The 26,638-nt window shown below is 43.6% G+C and overlaps 1 protein-coding gene across 2 annotated transcripts in view; it reads right to left on the bottom strand.

The window, feature by feature from the left end:
• SNTB1 (syntrophin beta 1) overlaps positions 1 to 26,638 on the bottom strand; it is a 196,628-nt gene that overhangs the window by 38,079 nt on the left and 131,911 nt on the right. For both annotated transcript variants that reach the window (XM_071222214.1, XM_053929931.2), the window contains one exon: positions 25,439 to 25,646. In XM_071222214.1, coding sequence (XP_071078315.1) covers positions 25,439 to 25,646 — 208 coding nt within the window. The remainder of the gene's footprint in view (positions 1 to 25,438; positions 25,647 to 26,638) is intronic.

Here is a 26,638-nt window from a genome sequence, read left to right as displayed (position 1 = left end):
CAGTGAGCGTCAATGGCCATGAGCACAATCCAAATATACATAGCGCTCTCATAGCCCTCAGTGATTTCCAAAGATGAGCCTCCTTACATTTCCTCCCTCGGTCTCTCTGGGGCACTAATTAAAAATGTAGACTCTTGAATCCCACATTCACTGGATTCTGATATCTAGGGATAGAAACAACACATTTCTATTTTTGTAACTTCTGGAGACTCTGATACACAGCCTGCTCTGGGATCCCCTGGCCCACATAACTCATTCTGACATTGGATCACAGCCCTTTACTTTTTAACCATCTAGTCAGTGTCTGCAATATGTGACAAAGGGTTGTGGTTGAAATGAGCTGAGCTGAACAGAGAAAGGAGTACCTGCCCAAGGAAACCTCCAAGCTGAGACAGGCTCCGCTCAGAGGTCTTCCCCGCCTCATTTCTTCCTAATGTTACATCCACGGACATTTGATTCCCGCATGGTAGTTTTCCCAAACTCTAGGGGTTAATGTACCATTTTCATAACTTTTGTGCTTTTATGAGAATAACTTCTAGTTGCCCACCCAATACCTGTTCTCTCCTTCTTTTTACTAAAAATACTCCAAAATTATTAAGAGTGGTAATAAATCTAGTTAAAAAATTATATTTCTTGGCTCCTGCTTATCTTTCATATTCGCCCTCCTTCAGCCATTCCAGTGTCGATGTGTAGGGTGGCCCTTTAGGCTTGTTCAAGTACCCAAGTTCGCACTCACTTGGTTGGATCACATGTGCAGGCACCTCCGACACTGAGAAGAGGTCTCTTTCATGTGTGCTGGGACACACTTTGTAGTCATCAAACAGGAAACCCTATAAGTGTTATTTCTAAATAGAAAAGGAGCTGTGGAAACAGAGGATGACATGTGTTTTTTTCTCCTCTCTCAAACCTTATATTCCCTTACGCAAGGCACATATTTGCAGCCAGCATGCTCTTTTTGTGATCCTTAAAAGAATCATGAGGATAATTCCAAGGCTATCGAACATTCTAGGAGAGCTCAGCAGAATTAAATGGGACATGGGAAGGCACTGTTTCAAACGTAGTACCATGCCAGACTTGGACTCTTTCCAAATATGGATGCCTTCTGGATGACCTTGGAACTATGCAAGGGTTTTTAATAACCGAGTTCATATAAAATGAAACTACCCTCATTCTAATTAAGTAGGATACCTTACCTCAGATTAATAAAACTGATAACACTGCCCACTAACTATTTAGAATCTTACTGCAGAGATGGGGAAGAACTACCTTGGCTTCTCCCTGTTCCTGCCTTCCAACTTCTACCAGTACCCCACACCGGCCTCATTTAAGGAGATATTAATGTCTCAGTCACAGGATAACTGAGAATCCAATGAGGCAACATAAGAAAAGTAGGAAGTATTGGGAGCATGGTACAGAGCATTAACAGGAGTGCATGTTGTAGAAGCATGCACTTTATTAGCAATGTTCCCTGGAACCCCACAGCCCCTCTTGCCTTGCAGAGCTCATCTGGTGTGAAATGACACCCACCGTCCTGTCAGTGCGTCCTTAACCCAGTCTGATCCCTGCTACCCCTGTGCTACTCATAGGTTTCAACTGAACTCATCAACAGCACCTTGGACTCTGTGGAATGGCTCGTCTGCGAGGCACTGCACTTCCCTAAAGAAAGCATCTGCTGAGGTGGGTAGCACAAAGCACACACCATAACCTGCCCGATACTGAGCATCATGGATCCCCACACACTGCCGTCCCGGATTTTCCTCGCTCCACGGACCACCAGTAAGTTCTCAAAAATACTTAGCCATTCCAAACTTCTCAAGCACATGCTTCATATCTTTTATTTTGCTCCCAACAATTTAGTTCTTATCTGCTTTTCATTTGCCAAACTCTGTTAGATTTAGTTGACTTCATTGCCACCTTTTGACCCTTAGAGAGTTGGTCATCTTTTTCATTATAGTCTCTTTCTTTCTCTATCCATCTAAAGACCTGAGGATCAAAAGCTCTTCTCGGTAGATTTGCCAGAGTTGCATAGCAACTCCGGGACATCCTCGCTCTCTGCCAGGCAGGAACAGGAATGTCTAAGAATTACTCTGGCTTTAGACTCACAATGTGGGGAGTGTAAGGTTTTGGACAGAAAACCCACTAACCGGGACAACGTGATGGGTTGTAGATAAACTGTAACTGGTCCCAACAACTGACCTCCTTTATGAGTCTGTAAATGCATTCCTTCTAGACTCTTCTCTTGTGCAAGACTGCTCTCGCCTCAGCAAATTTTGGGGTGCTTTCTAGCCTCATCACTCTGAATGTCCTACACAGTCCTGTCTGTATCTTTTTCTCTCCCATCTGCATAAAAACTTAGTTCTTTTGTCCTCACTGTGTGCAAAGGGGTATGACTTAGGTTAAAGGAAATCATTTCCTTAATATACAAGCATTTTGGTCTCAATGGCTGCAAAGATCCATTCTCATTAAATTAAATTGAAAAAGGGATTGCTTAGTTGAAGATGATGATGATGATGGTGAAACGAGTAAAAAAGTATACCACTTGAGTTTAACTTTAGTACTTTCTCATAAAGAGAATATTAGGAGATAATTTCTTCTTACTGCTTTTATTAACAGTCACTAATTATCTACATTTGACCCCAGTCATGAGAAAAGCTAAGTTATCGATGAACAGAGATTTTTCTAAAGGCCGAAGGCTTTGCTGGAAAACTACTGAGATATATATCTACATATCTATCTCTCTATCTATCTATCTATCTATCATCTATCTATCTGGACCCCTGTCAGAATAGTCGTTCATACCACTAGACTAGGCTATCCCAACTAAATGAAATAATATGCATTCATTCCTGTGACAGATACGTTGTGAGCATGTACTGTATGCCAAGCACTAGGAGCTGAGCGTGTTGTAAAGTAGAACCAGACGGCACTCCCAGATGGAACTTCCAGGCTGGAAGAAGGGGCAGACGTTGCATAAATCGTCAAACAATAAATATTCAGTTACACACTGTGGTGAATGCTGCCACTCATCGCGAGGCTTGCGCAGGAATGTACTGAGTCAAGTCCACCTTCTCCTCCTCCGGAGGCTTTGCTATTCTAAATTCTGAAATTCCCTTCGCACTAAATGCCATCAAAGGCAAGTGTTAACATGGTCAGTGAGTTTGATGCACACACACCTGGAATAACAGGTGCATGGATATTGCCAGCTTTCTCTAAATATTTCTGCAAACAGCAGATTCCTTTGCACATGATCCTTCAACCACACCCTGTTCCCATAGCTTTTTTTGGGTAAATGTTTATACAGCTGTTAAAATGAAAAAGGAGGGAAAAAACAACTTCAGGGACTAAAAAAAAAAAAATGTCCAAAACAGATCCTCCCTTCTTTTGCTTTGATTTTCCATCTTCTCAGACTGAAAATCAGATCCAGAGAGTTTGATTCACAGGGAGAGTAATGAAGAGGACTGTGAGGTCACCGGAGCTTCACTGCGGCCACCAGGAGTGACACGTAAAGTGTCTACCAGCCAGCGCAGCTGCCACTGGAAGCGGAAGCCATCAGAAAGCAAGTCCTGGACCCTAAGCTCTGGACACCAGCAGGCCTGGAAGGCAGCCTCGGCCTTGCACGTCACATTTTTTTTTCTTTTTTGCCTTTCATTATGTTCCAGCCCCCTTAGGGCTCACATCTGCTTCCAGTTTTTCAAAATCTTCCATCCAATCAAATATTTGTTGGGCACATCCTGCGTCACTGTACCCCAGGGACTGGATACTGGAAAGGTACAAGTAGTCCCTGTCCCTGTGGGACTTAGAGTCTATGGTGGAGTCAGACTGAAAAAGGAAGGAAGCAAACAAGTGATTAAAAAACTGTGACAATAAACAAATAAGGTGATAAGGGAGCAGGGGAGGGAATAAGAATTTAAATAAACTCATTCTTATAGGATTGTTATGGCTTAAAGGGTTAGTCTTGTAGGAGGTATTTGCATCTTAAGATGGGACAGACAATTAAGCCAAAGAAATGAATTGTTAATGGTGGAATTTCAGCCACAAAACGGCATAATGAGAAAATTATTTGGGGAGATGGCACGTTGGACAGGCGTTTTTCCTAATCCCATAAATCACTTCGTCTAGGAAGCCATCTGGGGAATCTATTTTTAAAGTTGGCCCAAATTCACAAATACGAAAAAAAAGTCCTCTTCTAGAAGTGGGGAAATACCGAACTGCTCAAGGGGGCTCCTTCTTAGGATGGGGCCAGGCAGGCAGGGAGGGAGGACTTCCATAGTTTTACCCAATTCTCTACCGTGCCTCTGACAAAGCGGGGGCAGGTCTCTTCTACAGAGCTCATGTCTTAATGCAGACACCCCACGTGATTTTGCTGTTTCTGAATTTCCGACGTTGATTTTGAAGTTGTGGCAGTGTGTCCCAGCAGCGGTAGGAAAGTGGAACAACTCAGGAGCGTTGATCTGCCTCCCACAAGCAGTGTCATAGATTTTCATCAACATGGGTGACGTGCACATGCCTGTTTGACGGCCAGGGCTCTTGCCAAATGGGCGTTCTTACTGGAGGGCAATTTGCGAGCACACCAGTGAGGAAATGAACATCCTTCACAACAGCACCACAAAGAAGGATCCTAATTAATGAGCTTGCTGATTGATCACCGTTTTGACTGGTAAGCTCTCTTAATGAGGACATAAGTCATCAGCTAATTATACAAAGCAAGCGTTTGGGAGCACCACTATCGGAGGAGGCAGAGCCCGCTAAATTGCTGATCTCTGCAGTCTGGAAGAGGCCAGCCTCTTGCGGAGCCAAAGCCACAGTGGTGGGGCAGCAGCCCCTGCCAGGAATGAAAAACGAATGGACAATAGTGTTGACATTGAGTGCACGTTAATCTTTTTAAATTAATTTTTTAAAACATCACTGAAATGAATGAAAAACAAACCATGTCAATCTCCTTGTTTATTCTCCCTCCTGTTTTGCTTGGCAGGAAGGGAAGAGAGATGCATCTCGATCGAATAGTACACGTCTACGCACACAGATGGTGCAGCAACGCTGTTCTGCCGGCTTATTTTCCAGGCTTCGCAGGAAACATTTGAAAAAGTGGCTCCATATTGTCAGGGACCATGGCACAGACCCTGTTGCCCACGTGAAAATATGTAACCCTAAAGGTCGTAGAGGTGAGACTTGCTAAATTCACATTTTCCACCCTCATCTTCCCTTTTGGGACTCTCCATGAGGCTGGGTCAATGTTGTCAGCCCGCCGGCCCCATAGGTGTCTGATTAATCACAGAAAGACTTACACAGTTATTCCACCCAACGGGACTCGGTTTTGCCTTGCACATTTTCCGTTGCTCGCTATTTGATCGTAGAGCTTCTCACTTTGTCGTGTCCTTCATGAATCCGCTTATAAACTACCTGAGAACTGGTCAGTGCTTCCCACTTTGTGGCCCACTAATGCCCTTGGGCAGGGGTGACCCTACAGGCAATTAACCTAAATTTGCTGATTTTTCTTGATAATGCTAAACAGAGCACTTATAAAATTAGTGGTGGTGGTTATTTGTTTTATCCACCACTAAGCTTGGGATGAATTAGACCATTGTTCACGGGGCTTACAACCACCTGTGGGCCAGGTGTCACAGAGTGGGGAGAAGGGAAAAGCAGCAAAATTATCAAATAGCAATTGGAAGCTCTAGAGGGGAAAAGTAATCAATAAAGAAACTGGAACTATGGTTTTAAATTATTTTTTAAACATTCGTGGAGTGCTTTTCAAGTTCCTTTTAATGGTCTTTTGAAAATTAAATCGTAGAAAGAATAATTAGCTCTGAGACACGAGGTGACAGGAAGCCAGCTCACACAGCTACCAAAAAGGCAGTGCCAGGTATGTAGCGAGTTCTTTTGGGTTTGTGGGAAGCACTCTTGGGTATTTACTTCCCTGTTTGTCAGCAGGGTGTGTTCTTACCTAGAAGACATCTGCTTCAAGGTTAATTCCAGTATCTTCTGTGTAGAGCCTTCCATGAGTCTCTCCAAGCAAAGTGAAACACTGGGTTGACTTCGCTCATAGGTCCCCTCGGCACAGATCACGGTGCCCGAGGAAGCTGCTCAGCTTCAGCTCCAGCGCTGGACAGTGAGCGCTTGAGAAAAGTGGTCCTGATTATTTTATGTTTCCACCTTACATAGTGGTCGAATAATAATACTATTATTGTAGTACTATTACTATTACTATTATTATTACTATTAATGAGACCTCATTATGTCAGATGTTGCTATGGTCTGAATGTTTATGTCTCTCTCCCAGCCACCCCCCCAATTCATATGTTAATGGGGCATCCAACCCGTGGCCCATGGGCTGCATGCAGCCCAGGATGGCTATGAGTGCAGCCCAACACAAAATCATAAATTTACTTAAAGCCTTTTTTTGTTCATCAGTTTTCGTTAGTGTTTGTATATTTAACGTGTGGCCCAAGACAACTCTTCTTCTTCCAGTGTGGCCCAGAGATGCCAAAAGGTTGGACACCCCTGGAAATCCTAATCTCCAAGGCGACAGTGTTAGGAGGTGGGGCCTTTGGAAGGTGAAGCTGTCATGAGGACAGAGTCCTCACGAATGGGATTAGTGCTTTTTTTTATCAAAGAGACCCCACAAAGCTCCCTTGCCCTTCCCCCATGCGAGATACAAGGAGAAGTTTCCATTTGGAAGGGGGCCTTCGCCTGACCACTCTGGCACGCTAACCCTGGACTCCCAGCCTCCAGAACCCTGCGAAAGACATGTCTGTTGTTTTAAGGGCCACCCCCACCCCCCGCATGTGGTGTTCTGTTACAGCAGCCCGAATGGACCGAGATGTTGTGATAAGCACTCTGCATACATTGTATCAGTTAATCTTTACAAAACCTTTGCAAAGTATTCATCATCCCCCTTCACAGATAAGAAAATGAGCTGAGAAATTAAATTAAAGCAGCTAGTGTAGCTCACACAGTTAGTAACTCATAAAAGCAGGTTAAGGCCATAGTTCATGCTCTTCTTTACCACAGTATACAGTGGTGGTTATTAAACGTCAGTGTGCGTCAGAAACTCCTGGGAGCTTGCTGAAAATGCAGATTTCCAGGCCCTGCCATCTGGGGTGATTCTGATGTAGTATATTTGGGGTAAGGCCCCCAAATACGCGTGTTAAACCAGTACCACCCACCTCCGGTCAATTCTGGTGGAGTCCCATGCCGTAGTCTTGTGAAGCCCTAGAGTACCGTTGCTTGCTGACCAGATGCCCAATCATTGGTGGTGAATGAGTGAATACAGCGTTTGTTAACATTTACATAACATGAGGAGTCCCTGGCATTCCTTGTGTCTGTCTCCATAAGGGTAAAGATGAAGAGTTACAATGGTGAGATTGATTTAGGAGACACCATGTTAGACGCATTCAAATGGACTTCTTTATATCCGGATGTCTTAGAGCCTGTAATGTCAGCAAACTATAGCATTTCTTTCAAAGTCATTTGATCGTGGGCTCTATTCCTTCTCTTTCTCCTATATAACTCCTTTCAAACTGTAGTAACAGAGTCTGGAAAGCAGTGTCTTGGCAAATAAATTAATAATAATAGCTCCCATCTATATGAGGCGCTAACAGTTTACAAAGCTTCACCTGCAGCCTGAGTACCATTTCCAGGGGTGGACGCAGGAGCGCAGAGACTGTCGGTGGTTCACCCAAGGAGAAAGAGCTCACAAGAGCAGAGTGAGAACCCGAACTGAGTCTTTTGGGCTCGGTGTCCACTGTTTATCTGTGGTATCATGCAGGTGCTCTTTACTCCTGGATTACCTGAGTGCTTAGAAAAAGCAGTGCAATCAAGTGCAAAGCCATTGATTCTCTCTTTGCCTCAGTTTCTTCATTTCTAAAATGAGGCATTTGCCACAAATTTAAGAGAGGTACCCTGTTCGATGTCCAACTGTGGCTGAGTTTACAGTCATTTTTCTTAACTCCTTGACCACTTGAACGCATCTGCTTTGAACTAGGAGCCGGTGACAGCGCTAGGCACTCTGGGTATAGTAAAATGTTAGGTACAATTCCCTCTCTGGCACATTATGTCTCTCGGAATGTGCTGGTAGAACTTTTTGTGCAACTATCTTTTGAAAAATTGCTTCCAAGGCCAGAGCAGCACACCGCTTTGTACCCTGGCACTGGGTACTGTCTCCCGAAAAAAACAAACAAGACAGTACAGCACTGCCTTGAAATGTCACCAGCCTCGTCATGGTCAGTGCCACATGGCCATAGCTGAAGGTCTTAAATCTACAGTTACTCAACAACAGAGCTGGAACTCAGCTTCTCTTTGGTAATAAAAGCTATTACCTGACTCTTTAAACATTCAACTTCCCTCCCTATTTCACAGTTCATAAAGCACCTCTCTGATGTAGAGGGATTTTTTTACTTAAGAGGAGATAGAAGACAGCATGCTTTTTCTACTTCTCGATGCTTATGGCTCCCCCCTAAGCTACGACATGCTAATTCTGCAACACACCTTTTGTAACTGCTCTGAACGTGCCTGTTAAGGTGCCAGTGCACTTGGGGTCTTACTGCCCTGCTCCTGACTCCGTCTCATTGTGCGTCTGGCATTAGCATTGCCAGAGCCGGGTTAATATGTACAGCATGCAGCTCATTAGCTGCACATTAGTATGAGAGCCAAGAGTCAACATGATGGATCCAATAATATGTTGGAGCCTTGGTCCAGAGTCTCAGCTGAGGCTCATTGGATGCAGAGGTCAGCAGCCCGGCATCGGCTCTGCCGCACCCGTGGAGCACATCGTGCTCAAAGAGGCCATCGGGGAGGACGGCAAATATGGAGCCTCATTAAAAATTGAGGGGAGGAAAAAATCCCTTGGCAAGAACCCCCGGGCTTCACGGTTATCGATTTGCCTTTCCGCTCACATGAAGAATTTATAGGGTCTATCACCAACATAAGAGGAAGCTGAGCATTCAAGTGGCGTTATCATATTTCTAGGAATAAAATAGTACCATGCTTCAGGGATCCAAGCAAAAGTTTAAGCACGTCTTGTTAAATTCAAATGTTATTTTTTATACTCTAAATAGCATAAGCTGGTTTAAAGGTAATGAATGGAAAATTATTACAGCATGTATTTCTCCTTCCTTCTCTCCTTCCTTCCTTCCTCCTCCTTGTTTTCTTCTTTCTTTGCTACCAGTTTCTTCCTTAACTGGATGTAGTAATAAATAACCCTTTAAAAACAAACTGTTCATCCCAGAGTGGAGCCTCTCAAATCTCCCCGGGTCACGCATTATTTGGCACACAAATGCTGCTCACATTCCTCATATCTCCTTTCCTTGGAGGGCAACAAAGCCTAGTGGGAGCGGCAAAAGTGCATTAGGAATGAAAAGCTTCCCCAGATCTCCAGGTCTGTTGTGTTTCAACATAATTACTTAACAGGACGTTTTGGGTAGGACTGTCACACTATTACTAGCAGTTCCTCTTTTATTCCCGGGTGGAACAGTGAGGCAAGAGAGTACCAGCTGTCGGTGATTTTAGAGATGATTACCTGACCCATCAAGGGTGCTTCATATTTGCTTGCTTTTGTAAGCCTGGTTTGAAACAGAAAAGAAAGAAAGAAAGAAAGAAAACCCTCCATGTTTAAAATTACAGAGCATGCAGTGTCCCCATTTTCATAAAACCACTTAAAAATGAAAGGCCAAACTAATCATTGCAACACTGAGAATCAGCTTTCTTGTCATCACAATTCAAAGACTAGCTTTTATGCTCAATGGTCGCAGCTTTTGGGGCAGAATCTCAATAAGCGCTTTGCACCATGACAACCAGGAGGCTTGCACAGCACTTCGGACGGAGCCCCTGTTCCTCCGGAAGGAGAGTGCGGCTCTCCGCAGAACAGGTGGGCTGCACCCCCAAATCAGGCACTCAACCTTGCGCGCAGGCGTTGGCTGGCTCATCAAGAGAACAGAACTCGCCTGGGCTCTGGTAGTTAAATGGTGAGGAATCGGTGTGGTCTCAGGAGTGTTAAAGGAAATGATGGTTGTGCAATCATTCCGTAAAGCACTAAGCAAATATTTAATGGTTCCTATGGTCTGAATGAGTGTCCCCCAACCCCTCTGCCCCCAAATTCATCTGTTGAAAACCTCATGCACAAAGAGATGGTGTTAGAAGGTGGGGCCTTTGGGAGGTGATTGGAACGCGAGGGCAGAACCCACGTGAATGTAATCAGTGCCCTTTAAAGGCGATCCCGTAGTGCTCCCTCGCCCCTTCCACCGGGTGAGGATGCAACGAGAAGTCCGCAGCTCTGACGGGAGCTCTCCCAGAACACGCTGGCACCCTGACCCTGGACTTCCAGCCTCCAGAACTGTGAGAAATGCATTTCTGTGTTAATAAGCCGCCTGGTCTAAGGTATTCTGTTATAGCCACCCAAACCGACAGATTGTTTGTTGTAATTTGTGTAGTTCTTAGAGGTGGGATGTCAAGGAAGACCATTTCTGCGGGCGAGACATCAGAATGCCCACTTCTGAATCTGTCTTGGTACAGTACGTAAAGTCCTAGACTATCTGGCAGAAAAAGCAACATGCTGCACTTCTCCAACTTTTTAAAAGACAGTCCCGAGCTCGCAGACTGATATGTACTGGGAGAATAGAGAACGGGTATGTAAAACTCACTAGAACTAATAGTATAACAGAAAAGACCGCCTGGCCCATTTTGAGTGGTAAGCACTCAAAAATGGTTGTTGAATTATTTTCCATTAAGAATGCATGGCATTAAAAAATGTTTATGGCAGTTTCCTCTTGCAGTTTGGGTGTGGCGCCCCTAGTGGTCAGCCTTAGTTGGCACAATAGCATGCCCAAACACTCCGAAGGCTCAAAACTCAGCTCCCAGGCCCTAGCTCTGAGAGGCTGGAGCTATCGTCTACCGCGGTGGAGGGTGCTGAGCTGAGCCAATCCAGGTGAAAGTGAAAAATAGTGAGAAGACATTTGGACTAAGGGGGATGCCCATGTGACTCTGAAGTAGATTTTCACACATTGCCAAGAAATTGTCTTTGAAGGCAATTCCAAAGAATTCTAAAAATGCAGTACAGCAGCATCTGAGTGAAGTTACAAATGCTGAAGGGGGTTGCTGAGAAAGTGCTCCAGACACCCCGGGTGAATGGCTGTTCTTTAATGAGGCTGTGCATTTGGCGCCTTAAGCCTTTGCACATGGTATTCCTGATACCGAGAAAGTCTTCCTTGACCTGATCTTTAAGATTTGGCTCAATACCTTTCTTACTCTCCTAGGCCAAGCTAGCTGATTCCTTCCTATGAGTCTTTATAGGATCTAATACAGAAATTATAGCAGGGATGGATCTCTATTTGAAATTCTTAGTTTCCTTGTCTATCTCCCCATTTATAAGTTAGTTCCTTGAGAATATCTTGGTATTTCCAACCCACTGCCTTGCCCATTATAAATAACTACCTGAAAGCATTTTCCTAGTCCCTGACATTCACATCACTCATTCCCTTCCTAGCACTTATCACAGTCTGAATTGTTTTTTTCTTCGTGCACCACCCAGCCCCGCGGCAGAAATGCAAGCTCCCATGCAGCCAGGGACTTGTCTGACTTGTTCACTGTTATATTTGCAGCACTTAAAGCTGCCTGGCATATTGCATGCCCTCAACAGGCATTCACCCAGTGAATGAACTATATAGGTGCACAATAATGTTCATCAAAAGATTGAGCAAATAGCTAATCGTACATTTGTTTTTTTTTTAAATCACTTGATTGTTTATAATCAAAAAGACGTTTAACCCCTGAACGATGGTGGAGAAGTAAAACACAGATTTCCTGTAACAGTTCTATCCTGAACTTACGGCTGTTGAATTCTGGAGGAAATGACCTTTCCTCCCTGTTATTATCCAAGCTAAGACCTTGGACATTGAAATGGAGGAAAAACGATGTGGGAAAGGGTCAAATGACAACACACCAAGTGCCATGTGAAGTCGACTCCTATAAAGGCCACTTTCTCAGAATAATATCAGGGTGTAGGGGGAAGCTGCCAGAAACTTGAATGCCTACCAGTTGTTTTTATAGGCCTTGTTTGTTATAAGAAAAGTGTAAATATAAAATGGAGAAAATGACAGAATACAAATCTATGGGTTAGTTTCTACAAAATTCATCAAGAATGCTAAATTCCTACTTGTTCCTTCAACTTTTGATCTCTTTCAATGGCAAGGAAAACAAGAATCATGAATATATTATTTTATGCCTTTGCTTGAAATTCATTTTTATACATTTAGTTACAATTGCTTTACTTAATCAAGTTTATGTAAACTTTGTAAAGGTGTTCTTCTAACTTATAGTTGATTAAATATGGAATTACTTCTACAAGCTTAATAACAAGGTTTTAGATAAAATTACACATGAAATTGACATTCTGTTTAGAAGGAGGTTGCTTTACATGACTTTGACTTACAACATCTTTTCCAGGCATCACGTAATATGCTACTGTATTTACAGACTTGCATTGTAAAATTTAGCAATGGGTCACATATGATCCATTCAAATTTTAAAAATCTTTCCACTTTAAATAAAAAATGCAGTATAATTTACATTTAATATTATATTAGTTTCAGGTATAAAACATAGTGATTCAGCATTTATATACCTTATGAAATGATCATCACGGTAAGCCCAGTTACCATACAAAGTTATTAAAATGCTATTAATTATATTCCCTCTGCTGTACTTTACCTCCCATGACAGTTTTTGTAAGTGTCAGTTCTCACTTCTTAATTCCCCACACCTATTGTGCCCACCCCCCACCCCTTCCCCTCGGACAATCATCAATTGACTCTTCGTGTCTATGAATCTGTTTATTCGCTGTGTCTACAGATCAGTTTGTTCATTTGCCTTGTTTTTAGATTTCACATATAAGTGAAATACATACAGTATTTGTATTTATCTGTCTTACTTAGTGTAATAGCCTTTAGGTCCATCCATGGTACAGATGGCAAGATTTCATTCTTTTTTATGGCTTAATAACATTCTGTTGTGTATATGCATCGCTTCTTTATCCACTGGCCTGTTGATAGACATTTATGGGGCTTCCATATCTTGCCTACTGTAAATAATGCTGCAATAAACATATGGGGTGCATTATCTTTTTAAATTAGTGTTTTAGTTTTCTTAAAATACATGCTGAGAAATGGAATTGCAGAATTGTGTGGTAGTTCTAATTTTAAGTTTTTGAGGAAGCTTCATACTATTTTCAACAGTGATTGCACCAATTTACAATCCCGCCAGCAGTGTATGAAGGTTCCCTTTTCTTTACATCCTTGACAACACTTGTTATTTACTGAGTTTTTGGTAACCTCTCTGACAGGTGTGAGGCGATCTCTTGCTGTGGATTTGATTTGCGTTTCTTTGACAACTCGGGATGTCAAGCATATTTCCATGTCTTTGCTGTAGACCCCTTCTTTGGAAAAATGTCTCTTCAGGTCCTCTGCCTATATTTTGATCAAATTATTCATCTGTTGATGTTGATTGGTATTAGTTCTTTATATATTTTGGATGTTAACCCCTAGACCAGTGATTTTAACCTTTTTCATCTCATGGCACACATAAAGAAATTGCTACAATTCTGCAGCACACCAGAAATATATTTTTTGCCTATCTGATGAAAAATAGGTATAGTTTTGATTGATTTAGAAAAATATAATAATAGTAATTACCCAACACCCTTTTTGCTCCAAAGTGACTTTTTAGAAAATCAGGTGCCTATGCTTATATACAAGGATTTCTGGTACCAAGAATTAACCGATAAGATGCAACTCTATTATAGGACCTATATATTTATAGTTCAGGATGGCATTCACGTGGATGTCTGTCGTTGAGTTCACTGTTGTCATTGTTTGTTACTTGACAATCTCAGGGAAGAGAGGTCAGTGCCCCTGACGAGACAGGTAGCGCATGTTTTAGAACCTCTTGCAGCACACCAGTGCGCTCTGGCACACAGGCGGAAAATCACTGACACTGTTGACTGCAGGTTGTCTTAGTGGGTGTTGTGGCTCTGTGTTGGGAGATCTAGGTATACAAACGGCATGTTCACCTGAAGTTCTCATGAGACACAGACATGCCAACGCGCTCCATCTTCACCGATCAAGTCCCCTGACACATGTTTTCCCAATGCCTCGCTCTCTAACAAGAATCCAATTTGGGTGGTTTAGATTTCTCCTTCTTTCATACCCATTAGTGGGGGTGCAATTGAGCAGAAAGCAGCCCTACCGTTGACAACGAACTAGGGAAAATGAGGTGTAGTAAAAAGTCTAGGAAACCCAACTAAGAAGAATCAGAAAAACCATAGTTTATACAAGATGTAACCTGTCTGCCCCTGACCGGTATGGCTCAGTTGCTTAGGTGTTGTTCCACAAAGCAAAGGGCCACAGTTCGATCCCGGGCAGGGCACAGGTGTGGGGTGTGTTTCAGTCCCAGTTGGGGCACATATGACAGGCAACCAATCGTTGTTTGGCTCCCTCTCTTTCTCCCTCCCTTCCTCTCACTCTACAAATAAACAAAATCTTAAAGATTTAGTCTGTATGCAGAGCAGAGAATGAGAGACCAGAGAGCGAGGAGCGGGGAGGTAGGTGGACATGTTTTGGAGCCACAGTTAAGTTGTTGGCAAATAAGTGCAATGATAAGTATTGCTGGCGCTATTTTAGGAGTCTTTCAGGACGGAAGGAAAATGCCCATTCCTCTTAGGGCAACAGGGGCCATGGCCAGTAGATCATTACGGCCACAATCCCAACTTCCTCCTCCAGATGCCCCCCAAGGTTTCACTCTTTCATTCCCTCTTCTCATTTCCCTAGAGATCTCTTCCACTCTTTGACTCTCTCTGCAAGTTACTCCCAGTCTCTCTTCCTACCTCTTATCTCACCAAAGTTCTAGACCAGTAGTTGCCATATTTCCCAGTTGTGCAACAGCAATGAAAAGAACACACATTTGCATAATTCTGAATAGTTCTGGCAATGATTTGCATGGACAGTTAGGTGCACCTAAGTACAGTGAATTTTGCCCTGGACTGAAAATCACAGATACATGTGTTTTAGTCTCATACCCAATGTAAACTAGCTGCTTGATTATGGTCAAGTAACGTAAAATTGCCAATTCAAGTTTTATTATTTTTTCTGTACATCCTAGCTCTAAAGCTCATATAAGAATCCATGGTTCTTGCCCTGGCTAGGTGGCATAGTTGGTTGGAGTGTTGTCCCATGCACCAAAATGTTGTGGGTTCAATTCCCAGTCGGGGCATGCCTAGGTTGCAGGTTCGATCCCCAGTTGGGGTGCGTACAGGTGGTGATTGATCCATATTTCTCTCTCACATTGATTTTCTCTCTCCCTCCCTCTTTCCCTGTCTCTGTCCCTCCCCTCCCCCTTATCCCCTCTCCCTTTTCCCCTTTCCCCTCTCTAAAATTAGTACACATATCCTTGGGTGAGGATTAAAACAATTTAAAAAAAAAGAATCCGTGGTTCTTAAAGCTCATGGGACAAGTAAGGCATGTATCTGAGTTTGTGTTAGTGGGGCAATTGAGCAACTAGCAACCTCAGCTTAGAGTCCACATTTCCTGACTTCTAATCAAGTGTCCTTTTCATTAAGGAGAACGATAGACCTGGCCAGTGTGGCTCAGTTGGTTGGAGCATGATCCTGTAGACCAGAAGGTCACAGGTTCGATTCCCAGTCAGGGCACATACCCAGGATTTGGATTTGATCCCCAGTCAGGGAGTGTATGAGGAGGCATCCAATCAACATTTCTGTCTCACATAGATGTATCTCTCTCTCTCTAAAAGCAATGGGGAAAAAAAAAAGTCCTCAAATGAGGATAAAATTTTTTTTAAAAAAGAAGAATGATAAATTTATAGAAAATAAAGAATAGCCACTCAAAGACCATCACACCTGCATCTGACTCAAAATTGAGACACTTGACATTTTCAGTACAGAAATCCCTAAGTTACATCAAGTTCATGGCCTGAGAGTTAGTATGTGAAAGGATGATCGTTTAAAACATAGAAATGAGGGTCAGGTGCCTGGACCTGACCACCGTGAACACATCATGTAAAACTGTAATTCATTCCCGGAGACAGTAGTTACAGTTCCTACTGACAACAAGGAATGCGTGTTCTGGCTGGTACCACCGGCCCACAGACTCACTCATGTGACGGACGTCGATTGCCCACCTACTCTTTTGCAGACCCTGCCTAGGCACTGGTGCTATAGGCCTAAATGAGGAATGGTGTCTTTTCTCTGCGAGGTTACAACCTCCTTGGCAAAGACAGATCAAGGAATATTTCGGGGCCTCTGTCTGACCCATTATGACAGGAGAGTGAGTGGGGGTAATGCTGAGAGGCCTGCTTGACCTCTGAGGCTCCCTGAAGATCCTCACTTTCACCTTGACACAGACCGTATAAAATATGGACGTTCCGAAATCAGGTTCTAGAACTCTAGATACACCTATATTTCTCTCCCTACTTCTCAATCAAATCAGTGCAAAGAAATTGAAATTTACTCACTTGATGAACCAGGGAACTGATTCAGCTTATAAGACCTGAAAATACCAACTTGGGGTTTCAAGACGAAAAATGAAATATGTTCGTTGGCATGGAGTTTGTAATATGGCGGCCTAGTCCTGTTAGAATAAAAAGCCCAAGCCAAGAATGTAAGCATGCAAAGGGGATTTAAAAGCCTAAAAAAATAATTGGTCCATGGTGTGAGGGAGGAAGGACTGAGTAAGTGCCAGGGTGAATTACTAAAATCTGAGTACAGTTATAAATAAAAGTACGCTTCTAGGTAACGGCTGCAACCATCAGCACGTTACAGAACTATCTTAACCCCTCTGCCACTTAAAGGTCCCATGTCCATCTGCTGGAATTTTTCCCCCCATGTGAACACCCCAGTGATTTTAGTAGCTGTTGTTGGCCCTCTGCCCAAAATCCCTGCACTAGGTGGGTGCATCCAACCCTCACCTCAGTGTACACTGACTGCTCACAGATTAACCCTTCTGCTTCTCTAAAGAATTGCCCTTGGCTGTTGGGAGTGGTTCCCAGCTAATGGCTGACCTACCGGGGCACCAAATCCTGGCGTTCTTGGCTCGAGGTAGGAGAGCTCTGAGCTGCCTTTCACATGCCACGTCTGTGCTTAGCTTCCTCCCTGTCTAGCTACTTCTCTCACTTCCTTACAGGTTTCTCCTAACAGTTGCTGAATTAAACAAAGAGGCCGCTAGACTGAGGTAGCCTGCATATCTGAGCCTGTAAATGCCTCAGGGTCACAAAATCAAAACCTAAGGACAGCCCACCACAAACAGCCAGCCAGGCTGGAGGCTGCAGCCGATCAATAATGTTCTTACTCTGCTCCAGTGCTTTCTCCGTATGAGCTCCCGTCAGCGCTGCCTTTCTGTTTGCTGCTGGCCGATTGGAATCGATTTTTGCTCAACTCTTAAGATTTTCAGCATGCCTCAGTTTCCCTTTTAACAGAGTCCTCGCTCAGTAATCACTCCCTGAGAAGCTCCATCTGGGACTCGGTCCCTAAAGAATTCTAAGACGTTAATCAGTGGGTTATCTATTTCATAAAGGAAGGACGATCTATAATGCCCAATAAGAAAAACCAAAGTTTAGCAGAGTCCGCTAGCCATACACCAAGGCACAAGGGGCTTTTTATCTCAAGTCCTAGAGTTTTTTCCAAAGCAATCGAATCCGGCCCTTACGACTTTGTGGGAATCAGCCTACAAGAAGGAAACCTGCACGTCTCCATCTGCCCTCCGGGGGCAGCTCTGACATTTCCCCCTTGGGGAGAATGACTCACATAACTAAATTGCACTGTGAAGTCATGCAGAAAAGTGGGTGTATTTTCATGCGCTTATATGGCTGCCTCTGCCACCTACCCAGCCACCCATCCCAACTGAACATCACAAGTTTTATTTGAGAGACTGGACGACGGGGGCAGCCTGAATCAGATTCACATGACTTTAAACATCTATAGTAGAAAACTAGCAGTAAGTTAACCAAACCGTTGTCAGGTTTTCCTCAGTCCTGCCCCATCTCACCGGTGATTCACTGGCGAACTTGATGTCTGCCTATGAAAGCAACACAAGAGGCCTATTAGCACCTAACTGCATTGATGGCTTGTGTTTCCCAGCGTGGCAAAGATGATGCAAGTCAGGGTAGCCTGGACAGTGATGCTGTTTCCAGTAATCAGATGGGAGTTCCCTCGGGTCAGAGACTATTTTCTCCCTGGAAGCAGTGGTGGGGAATTCCTACTTAGGTGAATTTTTTTATGCAGATGGTGGAGCTGGTATATTTAGAGGCTCCAGAAATATCATTCCATTAATTACACTGGCAAGGTCTTGATTACCAGTGGCCTGTTTTAGTCAGGCCCGGGCTATTTTACATTTACACTTGGGATTGTTCTGGTGCAGGTGGGCCATGTGGCTAGAGAATGAGATTGCTGGGTTGGTTATATTTACCTGGAACTTTCTGGGGTAAATAAATTGCTATTGCTGGATGTGAAATTAACGATAGTCTAGTGATATGTGAGAATACAGAAAATAGGTATATGAATGTAGATAGTCATGTTGACAGATATATGTCCATAGAGATGGATGAATGAAGATAGGTAGGTACACATATAGATGGATGAGTGGATAGATAGATATGGGAAGAGGTGGATACAGAGGTGGAGAGAGAGGAAATAGAGATGCAAAAGAAAGGTGAGGGGGAAGCAGTTCTGCCACTGCACAGTTGTGCTGGACAATAAAAATGATTGTGCAAGCTGAAGCCATACTAACTCATCTTACCAATCATTGGAAAAAATGAATCTTGTTCTATGGCCTTTGAAAATTGTTATTAAAACCTTAAAAGTTGACTTACTGTCAGTGATCAGTGCAGAGGAAAGTGAATAAAGTAAAACTGATGTTTACTTAGTAATCTATCATTTGCAACATTAAACAGGTTGAGAATTAAAGGGCCTTAATTCCAAGTCAAAAACTTATCCAGAGGAGTCTGAACAGCGCTTGTTGCCTCGTCCTTGTTTATAATTTACGACACAGAGCGAGCATCTTTGCTAGGCCTAGGAACGTCGTCGTCCTCCTTCCTACGTTTGGATCAGCAACGACAGTTTCTACTTTGTACTTTCAATGACATGGAATAGCTCTAAGAAGTCTGTTAATGTGAAGTTTTCCACGGGCATTGTTTCTTCTGGGGTGCCTTTATCCTCCGTCTTCCTCTACATTTAGAAATTTCCCTTCACTAAGTTTTTTGGGCTGTATATCAGGAGGCTCCTGAACAGTATCAATGCCTGCATTCCCATGGTCAGCTCTTCTTCTATAACTCCATGTACATATGGTTTGAACTTCACTTCCAGAGTTATCACTTTCCATTTTGCTGCCTTTCAACTTTTTGGGACAGTTTCCCTTCTCTATTGTTCATTCTTAGACAATGCCATATAGATTCATCCATTGGAGACAAGGAGAAAACACAGCCACTCTCTTTGCTGTCTACCTGTAAACTGACTAACAGATGCACAGTGACCAACCACAGGCAGCCTTGGAAAGAAGTGACACACCAGTCACTGATCAGAACGCATGTCCGCTATGTGTGGACTGCGGGGCTTTGAGCGAAGATTTTACTTTATGGAATTTAGCCACAGTTAATATACCATGGTAAAGGAATCCGAGCCGTGTTGTTGAGAGGCGGGTATTACCTAATGAAACCACAGAAACGTGCAAATCAAAGCCAGCTGTGTATGTGGCGTGCGTGTAATTTATACGCTGGTCTCCCCCTAACCTGTGTTATCCAGGATGCTTTCCGTCTTTGTAGGAACTGTTCTTTGGGTTTCACAGCACGTAACTAATGCAGAGGGTCATTGTGTGGAATACAAAGGGAGAGGTCTAGCCAGAGAGGTTTGGTTGATTGACGTAGCAGATGGGAGGACCAGGGGAGAGGAAGTCTGCTCCTTGATTCGTGTCCTGAGAGGAAGGAAAGCAGTTGACGAGTGCAATGGACATGGACAGAAGAGTAAATATTTCAGGAAAAGACTTTAGACAATGTTAGTCCTAGTGTGTGGATTCCTCCCGCTGTGGACTAAATGCCAATGTCCCCCCAAATTCATAGCTGAAACCCTACACTGATGGTATTTGGAGGTGGGATCTTTGGGAGGTAATTAGGCCACAGAGGCAGCACCCTCGTGATGGGATTAGTGTCCCTCTAAGAGAGCTGGCCCTTCCCCTCTGCCACGTGAAGGCACAGCAAGAAGAAGGCCGTCTGTCAACCAGGAAGAGGAACTTGACCATGCTGGCCCCTTGCTCTCAGATGCCCAGCCTCCAGACCTGTGAGAAATAAATCCTGCTGTTCAAGCCAGCCAGTCTCTGGTGTTGGAGCAGCCCCAATGGACGAAGACACCCCTTATTTCCATAAAGGCACATAAAGGATTTTGGGTGTTTTTGATATGTCTCTTAGTTCCGAAACAATGCTTTTGGTGTGTGTGATAATGCTCCGACACTGATTCTGGGGTGTCTCACTCCTGTAGAAACATATTCCCTGGGATCCTCAGCGTAGTGGAAATTTCTGGGCTTGGGAATTTGGAAGAAGGGCTCAAACTCTTTCTTGGCCACTCATTAGGAGTGCTGTTAGAAAAGTTACTCCATTTCTCCAAGTCTAGCGCATAGGACAGAGACGATTTTAAAGCACACTGCCTGAGACAGACTAGGAACATCATAAATACTAATTACCAACTTCCTCTCCGCCAGTAACCCCCTTGGGAGGCACAGTGATGGAACGCCCTTGTTCGAAGGAATCTCAAGTGGATAGGAGGAAGGCTGAGAACTGAACTTGAATCCCAGAGCTGCCAGCCAGGATTTGTTGTTTGGTTGGGTTGTGTTTTTGTGTCTTTACTCTGACAAGAAATAGTTTGCAGAGGGAGACAATGAGGTTACACAAAGGCAACGCCTGATGAACTGAGCACAAAACAACTCAAGAATTCTGCTGTGTCCCTGTTTCTTACTGGTTTTGCTAAGGAGCAAGAGAGTCAGAACTTGGTTTATTTTCCTCTTTTCTGTAACCAGACAGTTGAAAACATCTTAATGATAACTGCAAAAGGATTAATTTAAGGACAATGAAAAACTGTGGTTTGAGGCATGATGCATTTAATAATTCAGGGTGTGGATTAGCATTTATGGGCCCTTTTGGGACAGACTGGAGATTTTAATTCCCACAAGGAATTAAAATTTTTGAGACTAAGATGTTTGTGGAAAAGACTTTACGTCGTGCACCTGGCCCGTCTACAGGTGAGGGCACTCACAGGACAAAGCAGGACAGGGCCTGTCACTGCGTGTAGCTGATGGAAGCAGGAAGCCAAAGAGACAAGGAATATGGCCCCAGTTCAAAGGCTTCTGGCCCAGTGCTGACCTCGATATTGTAGGGACTCCAGAGAATGGCTACGAGAGTTCAAAGAAAGAATAGAACATCTCAGTGAATGAGTTGCAGTGGATTGTTTTATAAGTTAAATAAAGGAAATAACGATATCACAGCATTGTCCCGCTATCTAATTATTTCTGTATTTTTATTTACAGTGTAACTTTAGATAAACCACCTTCCATCCTCTAGGTCCCAGATTCCTCATTTTTAGAAAGACGAGGTTGGGTTGGATCAATCTCTTAGGCTGCTACAACAGAGGGCTTACATTTACCTCTCACAATTTTGGAGGCTGGAAGTCTAATAGCAGGGTGCCAACATGGGTTCTGGTGCAGACCCTTGCTGGCTTGGAGAAGGCTACCTGCTTGCTCTACCCCTACGTGGTGGAAAGAGAGAGCGCCGGTCCCTTCATTACCCGTAAAGGGACCGATCCCGTTATGTGCACTCTACTCTCATGACCTCATCTAAACCCAATTACCTCCCCAAGGCCCCACTTCCACCAGCAAGCAGTCCATAGCAATCACCCCTAAGTTTCCTTCTTTCTGGTTTTGTGTAGGAAGGTTCCCCACTGGCCACCAAGTCAAAATCAAACCATCTGTCAACTTTCACAACCTTCCAAAATGGGATGTCATCCAAGTTACTAAGTTTGGTTGTCACCTTCCTCCAGGATGCACCCTCTCCGCACTTGAGACAAGCCTCTGGCCCGCCCTCCTTACAAGCCGTGTTAATCCATTGCTTCCAGTTTTCCCCCCGTGCTTATTCTCCTGTCTTGGAGGGGACTGAATTCTCTCTCCATTGACTCAAGAACAAGCCATTTTTCGGGAGCCATTCCTCCAGTCCCGGACCATCTCCTGGGTAGTATAGAGGAGGGTTTAGGATTTGCACTGAACAGGATTTTGCAAGAGAAGTTGTTATTTCACATTGTTCTAGTTTCTAGAAATGCCAGTTCTAAAAACTTGAAATTAAATACAATATGTACAAATCTTGTCCCAGAGCCACTGTTATTAATCTACAAAGTCAAAGATGAACAGTATAGGAAAAGACAAAAGATATCAAGTGCAGCTGAATATATTTAGGATCGTACTTTATATCTTCAAAATACCAAGCAAATTTGCTGGTATTTGTGATAATATAAGAAAGCCACAGTATTAAGGATCTGCCATTCATTGTAACATTTTGCTAAAAACCATTCGTATGTCTCCACACTAGGATTTAGGATTTAGTATTGAATGTTTATTCAAAAGAGAATTCCAGTTTGAATTGGTCCCCATAAAATTAATTTGTGGTACTCGTTTGAGAAGTTTTTAAGATGAAGGCAGTAAAAGATAGTCTTGCTTTTGATATCTGATCATGATAAATCATCATTTCTCTTATGGATACCATGTATGGTACAGTTTAAAGAAACATCTGTAAAGATTACCTGAAATTATATCAAAACAACGATAATATTCTAAAAACAGGGCGAGCTTTGTTTGCACCTTTATTGCTGCTCCATGGAAATACCTGGTAATGTGTCTACTCATAATTTGGGATAAGCTATAGGCACAAGAAGACAATTTATAAGTGAGAAAATGGAACCTTTTGAAAAATTCATCAATATCATTAATGACCCAATACAATTTTCAACTATCCAAGTAGTAATGACTTTAAATGCAGTTTATATTAAAAGAGATGGAAGAAAAGGACCTTCAAGCAATGAGACCATCTCGCATACTTAGGAGGTGGAGAAATGTGTGTTCTCAACAGCCTCCCTTTGCCCCCAGACCCAGGCTCTCCCCCTTCCACCCCGTGCTGTGCCCTGGATCTGACCGTAACAGAGTGCATTGATGGGTGCCCCTTGTCTTTGACTTCCAGTCAGCTGCAGCCAATGGGAGACTCCAGCAAAAGATCAGCGGCAGGGGTTGGCAGGGTGGTGATTCTCTCCGAAGGACCAGCTCTTAGTGGGTGGCCCTTTTCTACAGCTACAAGTCTGCTCCTTTTGCTGGCCATTTCAGGTTAAGGGATGGTAGTGGCCACTTGCTGTTGTGAGCTCCAGGGTACTTGTCCATCTCTTATTGGTTCCCCTTACTGTGGCCACACCTTACAAGTTATTCCTGCAATAAGTCCTCTCCAATCATCCCCTTTGAATTTGCCATCCAACTTCTGCCAGGACCCTGAAACATATGATACGTCTCCAAGTCCACTCAGGACCTTAACCAAGTGAGGACATTTTTCATCCCAATCAACTTGCCTTTTCTCTCTATAGTCAATGTCTGTTGCTTTTGCTTCCCCAGAATCTGTTTAGTCTTTTCCTTGCACAGCAGCCTGATTTTCCATTAGAGAATCACCTCTCCTCCTCTCTCAGTGCACATGGCTCAGACGAGGCTGATCTCAGCTCCCACTCAGCGCTGATCATATGATCTAAGTCAGTTCAATTAGGCTTGGTCTTAGAACCTCTGTTGGAACTACAGGGGCAAGAAAGCCCCTGTTTCCAGAGATAGCCAACTATAAGGAATAACACAAGCCTGGAAAGGTCAGGCCAAGGAAGAGAACATGCCTGAGTGTAAACCAGCAAAGTGGAAAAGGGTGCAAAGAGATGGATGGGCAGGCCTATCATTATTTGAGTATGTGGATCTCACTTCTTATAAGTCTAGTGCTTGAAGTCTACCTCTAGACTTATAAGAAGTGGTACATCTCCTTTTTTGCTCAAGCTAAGTTGAGCTTTCTGTCACTTGCAAGAGAAAGCTCCCTAATAGGTCTTCTCCTAATGAAAACACATATATTTGGAGAGTGTTACAGATGTGACTTCTAAAACGACATCATTCAGATTTGCAGTGCTGTTTTCACGAAGACCCCTGACACAGAAGGTTACGGGAAGCTACCTGTGGTTTCTGTTTGTTATGATTTTGGAGCTACCACCACCTGTGTTGTCCCTTTAGTCCTTGAAATCTGTGAGAGATGGGACAATCCCAACCCAAACAGCTTCATTTAGTGTTAAACTCTGCAGGCTGAGTCCCACGCATGAACTGGTACAAACAAAGAACAATGATGGAAAACAGCCGAACTCTGTGCCTGAGTATTATTTTCAAGTGCCATTTGACTGGGGCTTCTCAGATGACATGGTTCACTGGCAGGAAAGCTGTTATTATGACAATCATTATTCCCACTTACTGCCTATTAGAATGGGAGTCACTGGGAGGTCAGACTGTCCTAAAAACCCAGTGTTCATGAGCCCTCAAGGTCAAGTTCAAGGGACAGCAATCAGGTATAGGGACAATGGCAAAAGCTCAATCCTTTGAAATGAACAGAAGGGTTAACTCCCAGGAGGTCACTGTAGAGTGAGCTTTACTATCTTCAACATATCACATGGCTTGGGGAAAAAATCAGAGTGACAGTGTTAACATGACCCCAGGTCCTGTCCTCGGCAGCTTCACTCTTCCCTGCGGACAGAGGCTCTTTGTTGTCACCACGTGCCCCGCCCCATTCCTGCTGAATACCATGCTGACCTCCAGGGTCTGCTGGCTTAAGAATACAGATAAAATGTAAGATGACATATGGATGGAAAGAGTCACCATGTAATTGCTGCTCAAAGAAATCCTTGCTGATGCTGTTATTGCTGTTATTTGTAAAGGTATCTGTCTTATTAACAAGCAGGTTCGGCAAAACTACACAAACCCTTTTAAGCAACAATTTCAACTTCCTTACCTCCCAAGGCAATAGCTCTGTTGCAAGTTTGACTTAATGTTCTCTGCCCTTCATATGTAGATGTGAGAATCAAACTATCCAACTATTTGCTCACTCACTCATTCATTCAGCGAACAATTAGTGACCACCCACCATTGGCCACATATTGGAGCATATGTGGGGAAATCAAAGTTGATTAAGACACAGGCCCTGTAAAATGCAAACATGTTTGGATATGGATGAGAAATCTAAACACACCGAATGAGAGAATCAGCCTATGGGATGAGGCGACTGACTTCAGTGGTTGCCACAAGTGCTGGGGACACCCTGGGGAAAATGGTGATTACAGGGGGAACAGTTTGCTTACCTTCTCTGCAAGCCAGCCAAGATGTCTGATCTCTCGGCTCCCGGCAATGCCTGTTTTTCCCAGCTGCTCTCTGACCTCAGCAATCACTCGGGTGAGCAGGTCACTGACGTTGGAATGGATGGCACTGAACCAAGCCTGGGCAGTGGCTGAGTCCTTGCTCCTTAGGATCACCGTGTGCTTAGCATCTGGAGAGTGGATTTCAAGCTGCCTAGAGAAGCAAAGAGAGATGGATTTGATTTTCTGGCCGATCATGCTTCTCCCAGTCCTGGGCTACAAAGGTTAACAAATTCTTTACTCTAATTTTAGACTTGGTCAGTTTTACATGGTTTATCTTAATGGTCTCATCATTCAGTCACTCATGTATCCATCCATTCATTCACTCATTCACCCATTCATTCATTCATTCACTTAGTGATTCACTCATCCATTCATCCACAAGTATTCATTTGAGGGCCCAGGAATTAGTGCAGATACTGAGGGCATAGCTATCCAAGTACCATATCACCTGAATTAAGGATGTCTGGTTTTCCTGTTATTGAGCTGGAGGGCTGATTAGTAGTTTCATATCAAGACTTCCAAACTGTGAGCTGGTATTAATTTCCCTTACCTCTCAATCCACAGAGTATTTTAATCACATGCTCATATGCTCGCTGCTGCTGGCAGAAAACAGATTGAAATATCTAGCCACATACTTAATCTACTGCTGTGTTAATTGTGAGTATGTTAGAGTCAAAGATGACCAAACTTTGCATTCCTCAGGAACCCTGCCTGTGGCGTGTGTACCTAACGCTAAATGCTCAGACATGTGCAGTGAAGAAGTGAAACGGCCTAGAAGCGGGTGACAATGGGAAGGCATATGTGCCAGGAATGGTACGTTTAAAGTCAAACACCAAAGCTTAAGCTAGAACTCCAACCGCATCGCCGGAGGTAGAGCGAGAGATCTGAACACTGTAACTGTGGTAAAAGGAGGAAATTCTAGACAGGTACTTTTTGTGTTTAATATTTTATTTTGAAGTACTTATAGATAAACATGGCATCCGTCTATAAAATAGTGCAGAGGTCTGCCTATGCCCTTTCACGCAGTGTCTCTGGGCAATGGTTATGTTTTATGCAGCTATAATACAATAACAAGCCCAGGAAGCTGACCTGGATGCAGTGTAAGTGTAGGGTTCTGTGCCATTTTATCGTGTGTAGCTTCTT

Source organism: Desmodus rotundus, chromosome 8, assembly GCF_022682495.2.
Source record: "Desmodus rotundus isolate HL8 chromosome 8, HLdesRot8A.1, whole genome shotgun sequence".
Taxonomy (NCBI): domain Eukaryota; kingdom Metazoa; phylum Chordata; class Mammalia; order Chiroptera; family Phyllostomidae; genus Desmodus; species Desmodus rotundus.
This window is presented reverse-complemented; position numbering and strand designations above follow the sequence as displayed.